This window comes from Saccostrea echinata, unplaced genomic scaffold (genome assembly GCF_033153115.1).
Source record: "Saccostrea echinata isolate AGI-Se365-2 ecotype Australia unplaced genomic scaffold, CSIRO_AGI_Sech_v1 ptg000009l, whole genome shotgun sequence".
NCBI lineage: Eukaryota > Metazoa > Mollusca > Bivalvia > Ostreida > Ostreidae > Saccostrea > Saccostrea echinata.
This window is the reverse complement of record NW_026889758.1, coordinates 46,469,702-46,486,127: the sequence shown is the minus strand read 5'-3', so window position 1 is coordinate 46,486,127 and position 16,426 is coordinate 46,469,702. Positions and strand designations below refer to the sequence as shown.

Here is a 16,426-nt window from a genome sequence, read left to right as displayed (position 1 = left end):
AGACGGATGGACATACAGACAGCCAGACGGACGGACGACTGACACCTTACTATCGCATAAGCTCTTCTGGTCTCTGACCAGTAGAGCTAAAAACTTAATAATCATCTTTTATTACATTTTGCATAATTACAGAACAAGCTCATAGCGAACATGCTTATACTGAATTGATGCTTACAGCAATGTGGTCTTCATTCCCCTTGACTTTAAAATATCTGTTCATTTCTCTCGCATCTCAAAAGTCCTCAATCTTTTCATTTCTCTAGCATATCACCAGTCCTACATCTCATCATTCCTGTACCTTTTCATTCATCCAGCATCTCACTAGTCTTCCATCTTCATTTCTCCAGTTATTTTTGGGTCACAAAGAGCTTTGCGTATGAGTTCATTGATACAACTTATTGAACATGTATAAATGTATACATAAACTGATTGGAACCAAGTGATATATCTTTTTTAAGTTCCCAGTCCAGACTCCATCAATTTAAGAGGTGAGTCATGCAATACACTAATTTATTCTTCTAAATTAGTCCTGAAAGAAGCAGTCATCTATTTCAACTATTAACTTCATACAACAGACGACAGTAACATATTCAGAAGTTTCCCTGGAGCTCAGTTCAAGAGAGATTTGCAAGACATATTTTGAGCACTTCTTTTCAGAAAAAGACACTTGAAACACTAGAGTAACAAAAATATAACAACTTTTATTAATGTGCTTGAACAGGTAACTTTTTCTTCTCTTTCTGGGCAGTCTTTTTTCTCTTCTTTCCAAGATATTTCTCTACTTTTCCCGATTTCTGCAGTTCCTTGTACTTTTCAGCCAACTCCAATTTTCTTTTCTCAGCTACAGAAACAATAGAATAATGATTACATATGTAAAAATAACAGTAATAAATCATACATGATTATATACTTTCTGTGCATACTCTGGTTTTATAAATTCTGATCTCTTAAAAAAAAACGTCTAAGATTGTATAATTTTTTGAAAATTGTAGCTTAATTTGCATTAAAATATTACCGGTAATGCAAAACACTCAAAATGCTAGTTTTTAGAATAATCATTAACATGGAATTGCAGAAAATAAAATAAGTCAACATTTGAATGTTTTTTAAAGATATAAATTCCATATATTTCCAGTCATAGAACTTATCTGTAATATAGTATTTATATATAAAAATGATAATTATAAAATGACTTACACTTCTTCAGGTAGAATGGGGTTTTGCCTGCCTTGACTCGAGTCTGTTCTTTCTTTTTCCAGTCTTTTTCTATTGTTTTCTGTTGATCTTTTCTGCTGGCTGTGAGCTCTTGTTGTTTCTGTGAATTACAATACACAAATTATTCAGCCTTTAAATGTATCATAGAAAATATCATAGAAATACAAAGATGGTATTTAGGTAGATGAATCAGATTGGGATGAATTTCCTTGTCCTATCTTGTTTAATTCCAATTATAATTGACGTTGATGTGTTTTACAGTATGATAATCAAAATATGCAATGGCATGCTAAATGGGGGGGGGGGATCTTAGGTCTTACCATTCTGTTTAACAAGAACTGTAGTTCTTTTTTCTTGTCAGGATCCTTTTCTTTTCCAAGTGCTTTCTGAACTTTCTATAAAGAATTTAAAACATTAAAGATAAAATCACAAAATATAATGTCTATCAACTAGCTTATAGGAAAAAACAAAATAGCAAACTGAACAATCAAAATTAAAATAAATTGCAATGAGAGCTGTCTCCATTAACTTCAGTCATACGCATTTAATTGCTATCAGAATGAATTACCTCTCTTTCTCTGTGTTTAATATCATCGAGAAATCCATAACTTCTACTGAAGAGTTCTTCATTAAACTGGCCAGAGAGATCGTCAAATCTTGGGTCTCTTGTAACCTATATACAATACATGAAATTTCTGAAGATTGAATACCTAATGCAGATACATACAAGTACACATATACATGTACATGTGTTTTTTTTTTAAATGGTAATACAGTCAAGCATCATGATCTTGAACTCTATGGGTCTGATAAAATTTTGACAAGTCTGAGGAAGTGAGGATTCAAGATACTGAGGTTTAAATACATAAAGAACAAGAGGCCCATGGGTCACAATGCTCCCCTGAGTCACTATGGCCCTGCTGTTCTTCATCACCAGATTTTTTTTAATTTCCATCTTTATGTTCATAAAAATTTTGTCTCCATATTGTAAACCAAAGAGGCTAAGATTTATTCAAAGTTGAATCTACACAACATTGGGATGCATCAATATGACTTACATGGCCCTGCTGTTCTGGAGATTTTTCCCTATAAATAGGCATTATGTAGAACTTGGATATCTTATTTTAGCCCAACTCTAACAACAGGGTTCATAATTAAAAAAAAAAAAAGTATCCACACAACTTAGGAATGTTTTGCTTATGAAATAATTTACTGTAATCTTGCTGCTTTTGAAAAGATTTCTTCTTAGGCCAAAATAAAAAATAGGTTTGTTTCCCCTAACGCGACCGACCCACTTAAATTGTGCCGACTGAGAAGTTTTTTTAACAAGATTATTCAAATATTTATTTTTATTGTTTATCAACTTTATAAAATACAATTTCATCAAAATTCGCTTTTAAACAGCGGCTTTTGTTTTACTCTCAGTTGGCGCCCACAACATGTGGCCACAGAGGATTATTTAGTGTTATAAAACAACGGCGAAGTATCAATCTTAATATACATCTTTAACTAGAATCCTACACTCTTGAAACATTTCGTGAATTAAATATACCATGACTAAGGAGTGTTAAGATGGCATTTACAAATGTGTCTTCTAAAATTAACGTACGTAGTAAGCATGACAAAGCCTGCCTCATGAGCAGATGACGGGCCCACTTTGTGTATGCATATCAATAAATTTCACTGCATTTCATTCGTTTCGATCTCAAAAAAAAACACTTCATGTATGATTCTATTTTTACTATATAGGACCATAGAAGTTGTAAATATATCTTAGTATAATTATTTCATCTTGATAAATATAGTTCGGATGTCCTTTCTTCATTCCTTTTATTTATGGGGTAAACTTCGTGACTAAAACATTAGATAAATGAAACTTTAATCATTTTAGATATGGTTTGGTTGAATTAAATATTGTTTATACAGGAATTCACTTTTCAAATAGTGTTGAAATCTTTAAATTTGGCTTATGGTACGGCTTCCTGAGACGTCCAGTGTATTTTTCTTTTCTTTAGTTGGGCCCTTGAAAATAGGTTGTTTCTTTGCTTTAAAATACCTTTAAAAATTGCTGAACATCTGCCTGGTAGAGGGCTCCTAATTTAGACTTTTTCTCGGCACTTATGGCCATTGATCATAAAGCATCAGTAAGGGATCTTTTTTGTGCCAACATCTACATGTACATGTATACTGTGACACTACATGGCCCTACGTTTTTTACGGTCTCATTCGACTGACCAGTCTCCACGTCCCACGTCGGGACCTGTTACTTAGAATAAGCTTCTGAATTACGTCGTGACTCCAACACGAAACACTAGAATTACTGCGCCACGCAAGGTCCTTGACATTTTATCTGTGTAGGCACTCGAAGATGATAGTAGGTTTGATAAAAATATACTCGGAGGGCTGATGGTTGAGTATTTGCGAATCTTGTCTTTTTGTAAAAAATCAATTTCAATAAATTTATGCTGGCCTGAGATATTTCAAGTTCAAATGAATATTAATATATGTGAATTAATTTACCATACATGTTGCTTTTAAATTTCATTTGTTTGATATTCGGTTTAAAAATCGGTTTCTTTTGTTCTTTCTTATTTATAGAGATATTATTCAATTTTCAGAATGTATTTTCAAAACTGCTGTCAGAAAAAAAAAATTATTTACCTACCTACCTACTCAACTTGAAATTTTAAGGTCGGGTTAGGGGAAACAAAGATATTTTTAATGATGGCCTTACATATTCCTTTGTAAAACTCTGATACCCTATTGTAGTCTCAATCTATTCCCAGAGGCCCTGATCTGAACAAACCTTAAACTATCTGAGGATACATCCTTATCAATATGGGTAATGATTGCTTTTTTGTCAATTAGAGGAAGATTTTTCCGATATACTCCCATGTTTAACTTTGATCTCCTATAGTGGCTCCATACTACCCCTGGGGGTCATGATTTGAATCTACACTACATGAGGATGCTTCCATATTAATATGACTACTGGTAATCATGGTTTTTAAAGATTTTTTCTATCTTTTCCTTTCTTAAACTTTGGTTGCCTAATGTGGCCCCACCCTACCCTCAGGGGCCATGATTTGAACAAACTTGAATCTACACTATTTGAGGATGCTTTTTTATTAATACCTTTAAAAGATTTCTTCCTATATATACAAAATGTAAAACTTTGATCTTCTAATGAGGCCCCATCCTACCCCAGGGGGTCACAATTTGAACAGACTTGAATTTCACTTTGATTATCTTCCTTTGAAGAGGGTGTGGTCCTTCATTTGAACAAACTTGAATCCCCTTTACCCAAGGATGTTTTGTGCTTAGTGGCAAGTTTGGTTTGAATTGACCCAGTGGTTTTGGAGAAGAAGCTGAAATTGTGAAAAGTTTATAACAACAATGACAACAACAGACATGAACAAATTGCGATCAGAAAAGTTCACTTGAATCTTTGGCTCAGGCAAGCTAAACAACTCACTTTGACATTTCCATGGTAATCAAGATATCAAAGCTTGAGATACCTATATCTATATGCTGAAATAACTTAATGCTGATGCATGAAAAATAATGGTAAAACAAGATTTATTAGAAAATAAAATTGCAAACTGAAACTGCTGTAACTTAAATCTAGACACTCATTTATATAAAGACACATATTCACATAACTCTTCAAAATTACTTTAAAAAAAGTGAGAAATTTTTTTTAAAAAAAATCTCTGCTAGTAGATATTTTTTCTTTCCTTGTTCAGTATGATACAAAGAGGGGGAGGGGTGTCTTCAAAAGTCTAGCTCACATTTTATCTTTACTACTCTATTTCTTATCCCTTTTACCTAAAGAAGAACTCAGAAAAAACTCAAAAAAAAAAAAACAAGATGTGTTTGTGAAACACTGATGCCCCTGTATGGCAGTTTATGGCGAAGGTTACAGTTTCTTAAATGCACGTCAAACTCCAGGTCAAGAAATCAAAAATGTTGGTACCCAAAGAATGGTCTTATCTTGAGGAATATACCTGTGAAATATGAAAGCCCTAGTACAAACCGTTGAAAAGAAATGACGAAGGTTAAAGTTTTTCCAAAGTAAGTGAAACGGCAAGATCAAGGTCAAATGGTGCCCAAGGGAAGTTCTTTTCACAAGTGATACACATGATTGTGAAAGCTCTAGAACCAAACGTTCAAATGTTATGGCCAATGTTAAAAATTTTTAAAAGTAGGTCAAATTCCAAGGTCAAGGTAAATGCCAAAATTGTTGGTATCCAAAGGAAGGTCTTGTCACAAGGAATATACATGTGAAGTATGAAAGCCCTAACACAACTGTTCAAAAGTTATGGCCAAGATTAAAGTTTTTCAAAAGTAGGTCAAACTTCAAGATCAAGGTTAAAGGGTCAGAGTTGTTGGTACCTAAAGGAAGGAATGCATATGTGAAGTATGAAAACCCTAGCACTAACTGTTCAAAAGTTATGGTCAAGGTTAAAATTTTTCAAAATTGAAGTAGGTCAAACTCAAAGGTCAAGGTCAAAAGGTCAAAGTTGTTGGTATGCAAAGAAAGGTCCTGTGACAAGGAGTATACATGCGAACAATGAAAGACCTAGCTCAAACTGTTCAAAAGTTATGGCCAAGGTTAAATTTTTTCAACAATAGGTCAAACTCCAAGGTCAAGGTCAAAGGGTCAAAGAAGTTGGTATCCAAAGAAAAGCCTTCTCACAAGAAATACACTTGTGAAGTTTGAAAGCCCAAGCTCCAAGTGTTCAAAAGTTATGGCCAAGGGTAAAGTCTCATAAAATTTTGCAAAAGTGGGTCAAACTCCAAGGTCAAGGTCAAATATGATGGTTCCCAAAAGAGAGGTCTTGTCACAAGGAATACACATGTGAAATATGAAAGCCATATCTTCAACCAATCAAAAGTTATGGGCAAGGTTAAAGTTTTTGCAGAGAAACAGACAGACAGACAGATAGAGAGACAGACAGCGGATGGACAGGGCAAAAACTATATGCCCCCGAATCTTCGATTACGGGGGCATAAAAAAATCAAATTTAGCATATATATAGATAGAGGGATGCATTGCTTTTAAACTCAACACTACAACATATCCCTGAACCTTGCAAGAAAGATAACTCAAACCATTTGTAAAGAAGAAAGAAAACATCTGAATTGTAAATTGTATGCTAAAATGAAACACATAGGATTTGAGCTTATATAACACTTGTCTAATGGGACAGTATTTTGTCATGACAAGACACTTATTTCTTAGACATAATACATACATGTACAATGTACATTATAACTCTTGGGCCCGGGTGGGAAAAGGGAGGGGGGGGGTGGTCAAAGCTGTTTTGAATTTCCTTTTTTACAGACAGTTCACAACATTTACAAATCTGATAACATTTTGTACAAGCTATATATGTGCATGTAAACAGAAAGAGAGACAATCTGTCTAAAATGAGAATCTTACCTTTTTCTTTACAGGAACTGTGGTCTTAAACCGTGGAACAGGTCTCTTTGATGTGATTTCCATTGGTCTTAAATTAATAGGAATTTTAATAATTCAGTATTATACAACTTGACTATTGTCAAATGGAAACATTCATATCATCTAATAAAGTTTTTTTTTCTTCACAAAATGTTACTTTTATCATATACTTGGTAAAAATGTTTCACAAAATCAATATTTTTTTGGTTTCAAGACCATTATTCTATAATTTAACTTTCAATACAACAAAATTTGACTTTGCAAACAATGAACAGCCAAAATTCAATTTAAAACATTTCTTTAACAAAACTGGTTTATTTTTCTCAGGGAATAAACTGTACTTTACAATAGCCAAGTGTTTAATATTAAGTTTTCATGTTCTTTATGAATGAATTCTTACTTTATAAAGTAACTATCTTTTTTTCCCTCCATATTATTTTTTACATAGAAATAACAAATTAACATGAAAGATCCTTGGGTGAGTCCAAAAATAAATCTTAAGTTTCTCAGGCCAAAAATTTCAAAATTAAATGTGAAAGGCAGTTTTTTTAATGCAAAAGTTATGACTCCTTTTTCAAACAAATGATGATAACATGTGAATCTCTTGTATTAATTGATACTCAAGAAACTTATTAAAAACTTTTTATGAGCTTCTTGAGAACAAAGTGTAATAACAAGCAATTTATTGCATATCTAATAGAAATATGTTTTTTTCTAAATATATGGATGAAAAGGGGATTAACTTTTATTATCTTTTTTGGTGAATAAAACTGTTCAGTTCAGCTGTGTTTGACCCAATGTAGTGGTGCCTGAAAAACTATAGATGTTTTCTTTTTGCTTTACATACCTATTTTTGTTTGCTCTTTTAAACACCTTCTTTTCAGTTGTTTCTCCACCCCTGTCTCCATGTAAAACTCGATTAAATCTGTGTAGAAGATACATTTAAAAGTTGTGATATACACGAAATAATTACTAAGTATCAAAATCTGTACACATATGCAAGATTTTCATTTGCCTTATTTACTTGGTCAACATTTATGATAATAGACACAAGAGAACTGAAGTGATTTCCAAACCTCAGTTACAACCGTGAGTTATAATCTGTGTTCAAAATCATAAAAAATAAACTCACACTTTGAGTCCTAATTTTTCCTTTAATTTCTTCAATTCTTCAAAGGACAAGCTTGACAGCTCTGGAACATGAATAAAGTTACAGAGGGCTTAGATATGTGTTATCATGCAGTGGTTTTTTTTTTTTTTTTTTTTTTTTTATGTGTAGATCTTTATTACTACATTTCAAAAATACATCAGAAAATCAGAAGAGATATAATACTACTGCTTACAAACCATAAGAATATGGTTCCCCAAGAAATGTAATATCTGCACTTCATGAATTTAAATGCAGCTGTTTAAAATTATTACTAGTTTAACATTAAATTAAAAGAGCTCACCTTTCTTGATTGCAGCCTGTTAAAATATCAAATATATGAAATTTTAAAATAAGATTTATTTTATGCAATAGTGTATGTAAAGATATCACAATAAGGCTTATGAAAAAAAAAATACATGTTTGTTTTCGATTACCAAACTGAACCTAATTTATGCACTGACCCTTTTTTTGTTGTAAAGTCCGAAAATTGCATATGTTTACATATTCCATTTTTAAGTTCATAAGCAGACTTGTTAAAAAGAATCGGTCTTGCTAGCAAGGGCGGTAAAAATTTGTCTGGACTGATAACTTTCAAGAAAAAGGCAGTCCAAATGACCATTTGAAAAAATTGGCTGTGAGGCAAATTTTAAAAATATTGGGATCTGGGTGCACAGGTGAAGGTCACAAAAACAGAAAAGATGGCCACGAGGTGATGATGGTTAATTTAGTTTGTTTATACAGCAAAGACATAAAACATGTGTTTTATGTCTCTGATTAAAGACTCTCTATCCTAAGAAAAGAAACTTGTGAGAATGAATGCTAAATAAAATTAATAATAAATGGGCATTTTGGAAATTCTCAGACTAAAATGCTATGTATTCTAGAGAATTTGTTATCCAATGTTGAAATTTGAACATTACTCACAAACTCATCTGCCTCTTCTTCCTCACTGTCTGTCCCGTTTGTTCCACTTTGTATATTATCCTCTGACAGTGATTCTTCAGTTTTCTCCAAGAATTCCTCCCCCAACTCTGCAGATTTTTGTAATTTTGTTTTCTTTACCTTTTCGTGATCTTTACTTCTTAATTTCCTCTTTTTGCATTGTTTTTTATTATGTACTCTTTTCTCGTGAAATTCCGGCAAAAGATTACCCTTTTCCATTTCAAAACGTGACAGAAGTGATAGCCAAAAAAGCGTGTGTTTGTTTTCCCTTGAAAAGTCAAAACAGGATATTGATGTGGGAAACTAATTTTAGTTAATAAGGAATCCGGAAAACTCTGCGCCATATAATTCTCAATATCACTTTTTATCTTTTATCTTTACGGTTAAGACGACGATTATGTTCAAAGTAATATAGTGATAAAATGATATTTCTTTGTTTAGAGATTTAAAAGAACCCATAAACGTCCGGAAAATGAAAAAAAGACATTTAACCTTTTAACTCCCTTGTTTTTTCACTCTCCTATTTTAAAAAGTAAAAAGAGTGTTAACTTCCGGCCATGTTCCAGAAGCATCTCGTTGCTTGTTTATTCACGTTGTTAAGCTAAAAATTATTTGAAGAAAAATGGACAAACCACAGATAATTGCCCATATAGAAAAGTCTTTGGATTATACACTGTTTGATACCAAATGGATACCCTGTAGTGCAAAGTTTGTTGTGTTGGGTAATTATGCTAGGGGAACCGGTGCTTTACAAATTTATGAGTTGTCACATGGACAACTAAATTGCGTAAAAGAGGTAAAAAAAAAGCTTTTTAGTATATTGTTTTCAGATTAATTTCCTCATCAACCATTTTCTTTTTCCTTCAAATAATAATTTTGTGAACATAATTTCAATATCCTTTTTTAACTGTAAGATAATAGAATGGACTGGCATTGTAATAAAGTAAACTATGCTTTGCAAAAATAATAAAACAAATTTATCTCTGTAAATCCTTTTTTTTTTTTTTTTATAGATTTTTGATGTTTTTTGATGAACGTCTAGTTCTGCACATCTATACATATATACAGACTTTGGTTATAGACTCTGGAACATAACCAGGTCCAAATCACTTTGTAAAATTTATTTTGTTATTGAAAAGGCTTTCCTTTGAAGTTATTTCAACAAACACAGGTGTTTTCATTTTAGAATACAGATGGATGAAAAAAAAAAGAAATTCTTATTCAGTTAAAAATACCTATGATACTCATAAACAACTACATGTTTTGTGAGTGTTGTGGCCCATGGGCCTCTTGTTAAGTTATAGAGAGCACACTAAATGAACAACATGTACTATTTATATCCCCAATCTGTCCATTGTCGACTAAAAAAGACTGTACTAAAACTTTAAAGATTATTTTTTCAAAGATAGAGAAATCAAAGGCACTGAAATGTGGGACATTTGGTGCATCTAGTATGCAGCAAAGATATCTTGCCACTGGAGATTTTGAGGGCAAAATGCAAATATGGTAAAACATTTTTACTTTGATTTGAAATCAAACTTTTTATAGCAGATTGTTAGCCTTTTACTGTATAACATTATATATGATTTAAAGGAACCTGGAGACACCAGAGCTACCAGTGTATTCAGTGAAAGGCCACAAAGAAATCATAAACTGTATTGATGGAGTTGGGGGCCTTGGAATTGGAGAAGGTGCTCCAGAAATCGTCACAGGAAGTAGAGATGGTAAAATCATCTTCAAAAAACAGTTTGGACTTTGTATCTGTTATCAAAAGTGAAATCAGATCTGAATATTTTTTTAATGAAAGGAAAATAGGAAAGTCAGTGTGACATTAACTCTGTGTTTAATTTTTTAGGGGCAGTGAAGGTATGGGACCCTCGTCAAAAGAATGACCCTGTTGCCACAATGGAGCCAAGTGAAGGAGAAACCAAGCGGGACTGTTGGGCTGTAGCATTTGGTTAGTCATATTGGAAAAGTTGAAGAGAAAGCTCATTTATGTATTTTATTCACGTAATACATTCATTTTACTGCTGTATGTCTGACAAGAATTTAACTATCTTCTTCTCAGATATATTTTTAGCTCACCTGAGCTGAAAGCTCAAGTGAGCTTTTCTGATCACATTTTGTCCATTGTCCATCTGTAAACTTTTCACATTTCATCTTCTCAAGAACCAGTGGGCCAAAGTCAACCAAACTTGCCACAAAGCATCCCTTGGTGAAGGGGATTCAAGTTTGAAGGGTCACACCCTCTTTCAAGAGGAGATAATTGAGAATTAGTAAAAATTTACTGACATCCTGAAAACTCTTAAGAACCACTGGGCCATCAAAGTTGAAACTTATGTGAAAGCTTCATTACATAATGTAGTTTCAATTTGTTCAAATCATGACCACCAGGGGTAGGGTTGGGCCACAATGGGCCATCAAAGTTTTACATAGGAATATATAGGGAAAAACTTTCAAAATCTTCTCAAGAACTGCAAAGTCATGCTCAGTCATATTTATATGGGAGCATCCTCAAGTAGTGTAAATTCAAATCTGTTCAAATTACCACCCCCGGGGGTAGGGAGATAAGGTGGAGCCACAATGGGTATATGAATATACAGGAAAAATAAAAATCTTTCTTCTCAAAAATAGCAGAGTAATGTTTAATCATATTTATATGGAATCATTCTCAGGTATTGTAGATTTAAATTTGTTCTAATCAGGACCCCCAGGGGGTAGTGTGGGGCAACAATGGGTTATCATCAAAGTTTTAAATAGGAATACATAGGAAAAAACTTTTTCTGAAGAACAGCAAAAACATGATTAGTCATTTTTTATATGGAAGCATCCTCAGGTAGTATAGATTCAAATTTGTTCAAATTTGACACCCCCTACCCTAGGGAAGGAGGAGGCCACAATATTTGATCAATGTTTTACATAGGAATATACATGTACCTAAGGAAAAAGAATAGCAGGACCATAATGACTCAGGTGAGCATTGTGGCTCATAGGCCTTCTGTTCATCTTTGTAGGTCATGCCTTCAACAAACACGATAGATGTGTAGCTGCTGGTTATGACAATGGCGATATTAAATTGTTTGATCTGAGAAGTATGTCTCTACGATGGGAAACCAACATTAAGAATGGAGTAAGTCATTTTATATTTATAGAGAAAATTGTGAGATCTTTACAAAGATTATTTTTACTATTCATTGAAAATTAGTGTAGTGACATAAATTAATTTTATTTTCCTTGTGTAGGTGTGTGGATTGGAATTTGACAGAAAAGACATCAGTATGAATAAACTAGTTGCTACATCACTAGAAGCAAAATTCCATTGTTTTGACATGAGAACTCAACATCCCACAAAAGGATTTGCTTCAGTTTCTGAAAAGGTATGGCCATAGTAATGTCGAATAAATTGAGGCATCAGTTGTTGTTGTTGTTGTTGTTGTTTTTTTGTTTGTTTTTTTTTTTTTAAGATTTGTTGCTGTATACCGGTATATTTGTTCAACTCAACTAAAGCTATTTTCAGTTTTTAAATGATAAAATTTTTCATTTTTGTATCACAGGCCCACAAAGCAACTACAGTTTGGGGAGCCCGCCATTTACCCCAGAATAGGGATGTTTTCATGACAATGGGAGGAAATGGTTCACTGTGCCTCTGGAAATAGTAAGTTGTCACTTAAAAAGTACACTGACTTGTGTGTGTACAATTTATGATCTTTTCATTATCACTGACCAGTCTTTGTGCAAAGTGCAAAGAGAGGGAATTCTGTTTTCTATTGAAAATGTTGAATTTACCAGTAATTTTTGTTGAATTTACCATTAATCTTTCATTTTAGTAACTATCCCTCACAGAGAGTTAAACAGGATGAGAATAAACAGGAAATGGGTGTAGCTGGTACCCTCAGTCTGTTACAGAATGTCACATTGTCCACTCAGCCCATAAGCTCCTTTGATTGGAGCCCAGACAAGGAGGGGCTGTGTGTGTGTACAGCTTTTGACCAGACTGTTAGAGTTCTCATTGTGACAAAATTAAACAGGATCTGATCTGTGAATTTAGAAGAAATTTTCACTTATCATCAACCCAGATGTGTTCTGCTGTGGTGCAACTTGAGAATGTCATGAAAAGAGAAAACATCTCATCCAATTACTAATGAAAAATTGAGCTGGTTTGTGACTTGTGAGCAAAAATTCCTTTGCAATTCCTTCAGCAATCTCTCTACATATATGGGAATAAGAAATGTCATCTTTTCATCATTGTTTATGTTCTGAAGTAACAAAACAATGTGTAACTTGGACATTTGATATTACATAATATATTTTTTACATCCAATTCAATGTATATCCATGTTAAAGATAAATCTAAGTGGAATTGGTTGGAGATATTTATTTATTATTAGATCTGCAATGAATAAATAAATCATCGATATAAAACTAGCACTTCTTTTAGATATTGTAAATTCACTTTTGAAAAAACACTGCATTCTAGTGTTATACACGCACTAGAATTTGTTTTATATTTTACATCTCAGATATGAGATTTTGTGTCATATTTCATCATAAAGTCAAAGTCTTTATAACTTATACGGCCATCTCCATCACGGTCAAGCTCTCTGTAAATAGGAATAAAAACTTTCATTGACAGACAAAATGATTATATTTTGTTGTAAATCATACTGGTTTGCATGTGAAATGAATAATGTTCGTTTTAAGATTAGGAAAAAATTATATGCAAACCTAGGCCTGTGAGACTTAGGGTGCTTAAGAACTTTTAAAATTAATATAACCATTAACTCAAACTTACATTGCCTCCAGTTGATATTGTAAAAGCTACTGTAAAACCACTTATTTGCCTCCAGTTGATATTGTAAAAGCTACTGTAAAACCACTTATTTTCATGGGGTCCAATTTTTGTGGTTTAAGAAAAAAAATATATTGGTTTGTGGGGATTTGATTTCATGACTGAAGAACATAGTTCTGTAGTTAAAAGTTTGAACATTTGGTGGAGAACATGAATTTGTGAGTCCCTTCATACTATGAAAACCATAGGGACTTGAGACAATCTTAGCAAAATCGGGTATATACCCGATTTTGCTAAGATTGTCTCAATTTCCTGTGATGAAAACAACAAAAATTAAACGCCCAAGAAAATAAGTGATTTCATAGCATTTTGACAATTTATATTCTCAAACAGTTTATCATATCCATTGATACGCAAGAAAATTGAAATGCAGACCTGTGGTTTGTATCAAAACGGAAATCAACTGTAGAATTTATTTATAGAAATGAGAATGTACCTAATATGCCTGGGCTATTATTTTATATAAGTATACCCAGTAATACCAAGATTTTTTTTTTCATGTGGCCCCCAAAAAGAGACAATTTAACAATTGAATATGTATTACAAAAGAAGTGGGGATATATACCTGAAACATGACTGTATTGTGTGGTTTGGAATGTGTGGTGCTACCTGGCTGAATGCTCTTTGTAAATCTTCTACTCCTAGAAATCCTCTACCTAAACAGAAGTTAAAATATGATTACTGTAAGCTGTTTTTAGGTATTCAACTTTTAAATAATGTTGCAATCATTTAAACTCCTGCTTGTAAAATGATCAGAATTCTGAAAAAAAAGACACAATAGACAATCACTTGACTAAAGGCTGCATTATCCTTTTAATTCCAACCATTGTTCAGCACATTTAGAGGGAGATAACTCTATGATGAAACTCACTAATTGTGGCTTGATTAATACTATCTTTAAAATATTTGGAGACCATCTAGTTTATCACATAGAATTATGTTTCAATTCTGTCATAATAAGATGAAAGTACAATAATATTATTCCTAGAATTTTCATATACTCTATTCTTACATTGTGTGTCAAAGGCCATAAAAGTGTGTCGGATGATTTCATCTTCGTCTGCTGACACTATTTTGTCTGACATTATAATCATGTAGTTTTCCAGTGAAAGCCCTGTGTAAAAAATGAGAATAATCATCAATTAACAAGTAATTAAAAGATTCCTACATTGTTTTTTCTTTAATGTCTAATTTCATTAGTATACATTTCAATATGAGTTGTTGTTATTACATTCATGTACTTACCAATAACATTACTGCATGTGCTTCCATAGTTGTTCATGACTTGATCAACTTCATACTTTAATAAAAACAGGTCCAGAGTTTAAAAAAATTATGTAACTCATCTCAATAAATGCTAATTCTAGGTGATTCAAGTCTAATACCAATGAATTTTCATTTTATTAGAAAATTAAAGAGCCATTATTTAATATCTGAATGAATTTCAATAATTTTCTTCTTTAAAAATTTTTTTTGTATAGTAAATTGTCATATTGTTAAAATAATAAGGATTATTGTGCTTTCTGTAAGTTTGTTTCTAAATAATGAATTGCAAACTATTTTTGCATAGTATACAAAGAACTGATGCAACGTAAGCCGTAAGCGTACTACTAGTATGCTGAAATATTGCACTCATGACTCCTTCTTTTTCTAGAGAAAATATGTCAGTGCCCATGCTAGGGATCGAACTCATGATCCTGAGAATGTCAGTCCAATGTGCCACAGAAACAAACCTTTGTATTTTAAGAATATAAACATAATGTTATATCTTAGTTTTGACACAAAACAAGAATTATATTTAATTAATTTCATATCATTTCAAAATATTGTTATCATTGACAAAGATCTTACAGAAAAATTCTCTGAATTTTTAAATACTCGAATTAACCAAATAACCAATGTTAAATGAACTAGTACTTCAGAGACATGAAAACACTTTTTGGTATAACACTCCACGGCTTGATTAAAGAATGTTCAGGAAAATTTTCATTTCTATTAACGTCTATTAAATTGTCACATACAAACAACGGTTAGCATAATAATTATAATAGTGTTACATGATTTTGATGTACTATGCCAAAATGGTAGTCAGGGTTTGACACTTAGTGCACCTGCCTCTGGCACATACAAGTGTGTCAAACCATTACTACTGTTTCGGCATACCTTATCAAAATTATAACAGTACGGTCATTATTATACATGTATAAATACATGCATCATTAGTGTAACTCATCACATTACAGTACCAGCTTTATGCATTTCTCAGCAGCATTAAATGCTCTCATAAAGTTTATTCGCACTAATCTTTCTTAGCCTTCCATTTACACTGAGGTCAAATTGCATTGGTGTAAATTTTACCTTGGAAGGTTTGTACCCAAACAGTTCAGCTACTGCCACCTTGACATCCTCTCTGGTCAGAAATCCTTTGTTTCCTTCATCAGCTTCATGGAAAACCTGTAGGGTAAATAACACTTAAAGCTACCGACAGGGTATTTTACAAAACCGATTATCATTTCCCTTGAAGGCAAATATTTACAATCAATCATGTTCTATGACATGTCATATGTATATCTTACAACTGAGAGTAGATGTTTTTCTTCCTTTGTTATTGTCCTCTTTATTTTACTATACCCGTACGAACCAAGGTGGAATCCCGTGGAAGCACTCATTTCCATACAAGACGTATAATTGGTTGTCGCGGCATTTTCAAAGACAAAATTATATGCAAGTCTTGTCTAGTCACATTGGCTTGTTTGGATCCCGTTATCGCGGAAGTAAACTGTGATTGGTCAATCTCGTCACGTGA

The 16,426-nt window shown here is 32.7% G+C and overlaps 3 protein-coding genes across 3 annotated transcripts; 1 reads left to right on the top strand and 2 right to left on the bottom strand.

Moving 5' to 3' along the window:
• Positions 1-493: 493 nt before the first annotated feature.
• On the bottom strand, positions 494-9,019 carry LOC133183827 (ribosomal RNA processing protein 36 homolog). The gene is made up of 9 exons (XM_061318729.1): positions 8,754-9,019; positions 8,131-8,146; positions 7,812-7,872; positions 7,527-7,604; positions 6,662-6,728; positions 1,784-1,888; positions 1,536-1,610; positions 1,198-1,315; positions 494-841 (listed from the first exon to the last, which is right to left on the bottom strand). Exons 1-9 carry the CDS (start codon positions 8,988-8,990, stop codon positions 705-707), a joined length of 894 nt encoding a protein of 297 aa, XP_061174713.1. The 5' UTR covers positions 8,991-9,019; the 3' UTR covers positions 494-704.
• Positions 9,020-9,315: 296 nt separating this feature from the next.
• Positions 9,316-13,165, top strand: LOC133182910 (dynein axonemal assembly factor 10-like). The gene is made up of 8 exons (XM_061317762.1): positions 9,316-9,567; positions 10,177-10,277; positions 10,365-10,495; positions 10,627-10,728; positions 11,786-11,901; positions 12,014-12,148; positions 12,326-12,426; positions 12,599-13,165. The coding sequence occupies exons 1-8, from the start codon at positions 9,394-9,396 to the stop codon at positions 12,804-12,806; spliced, it is 1,068 nt and encodes a 355-aa protein (XP_061173746.1). The 5' UTR covers positions 9,316-9,393; the 3' UTR covers positions 12,807-13,165.
• LOC133182911 (EF-hand calcium-binding domain-containing protein 11-like) lies at positions 13,143-16,410 on the bottom strand. The gene is made up of 6 exons (XM_061317763.1): positions 16,197-16,410; positions 15,979-16,074; positions 14,866-14,920; positions 14,633-14,734; positions 14,186-14,276; positions 13,143-13,372 (listed from the first exon to the last, which is right to left on the bottom strand). Exons 1-6 carry the CDS (start codon positions 16,293-16,295, stop codon positions 13,288-13,290), a joined length of 528 nt encoding a protein of 175 aa, XP_061173747.1. The 5' UTR covers positions 16,296-16,410; the 3' UTR covers positions 13,143-13,287.
• Between the last annotated feature and the right edge of the window lie 16 nt (positions 16,411-16,426).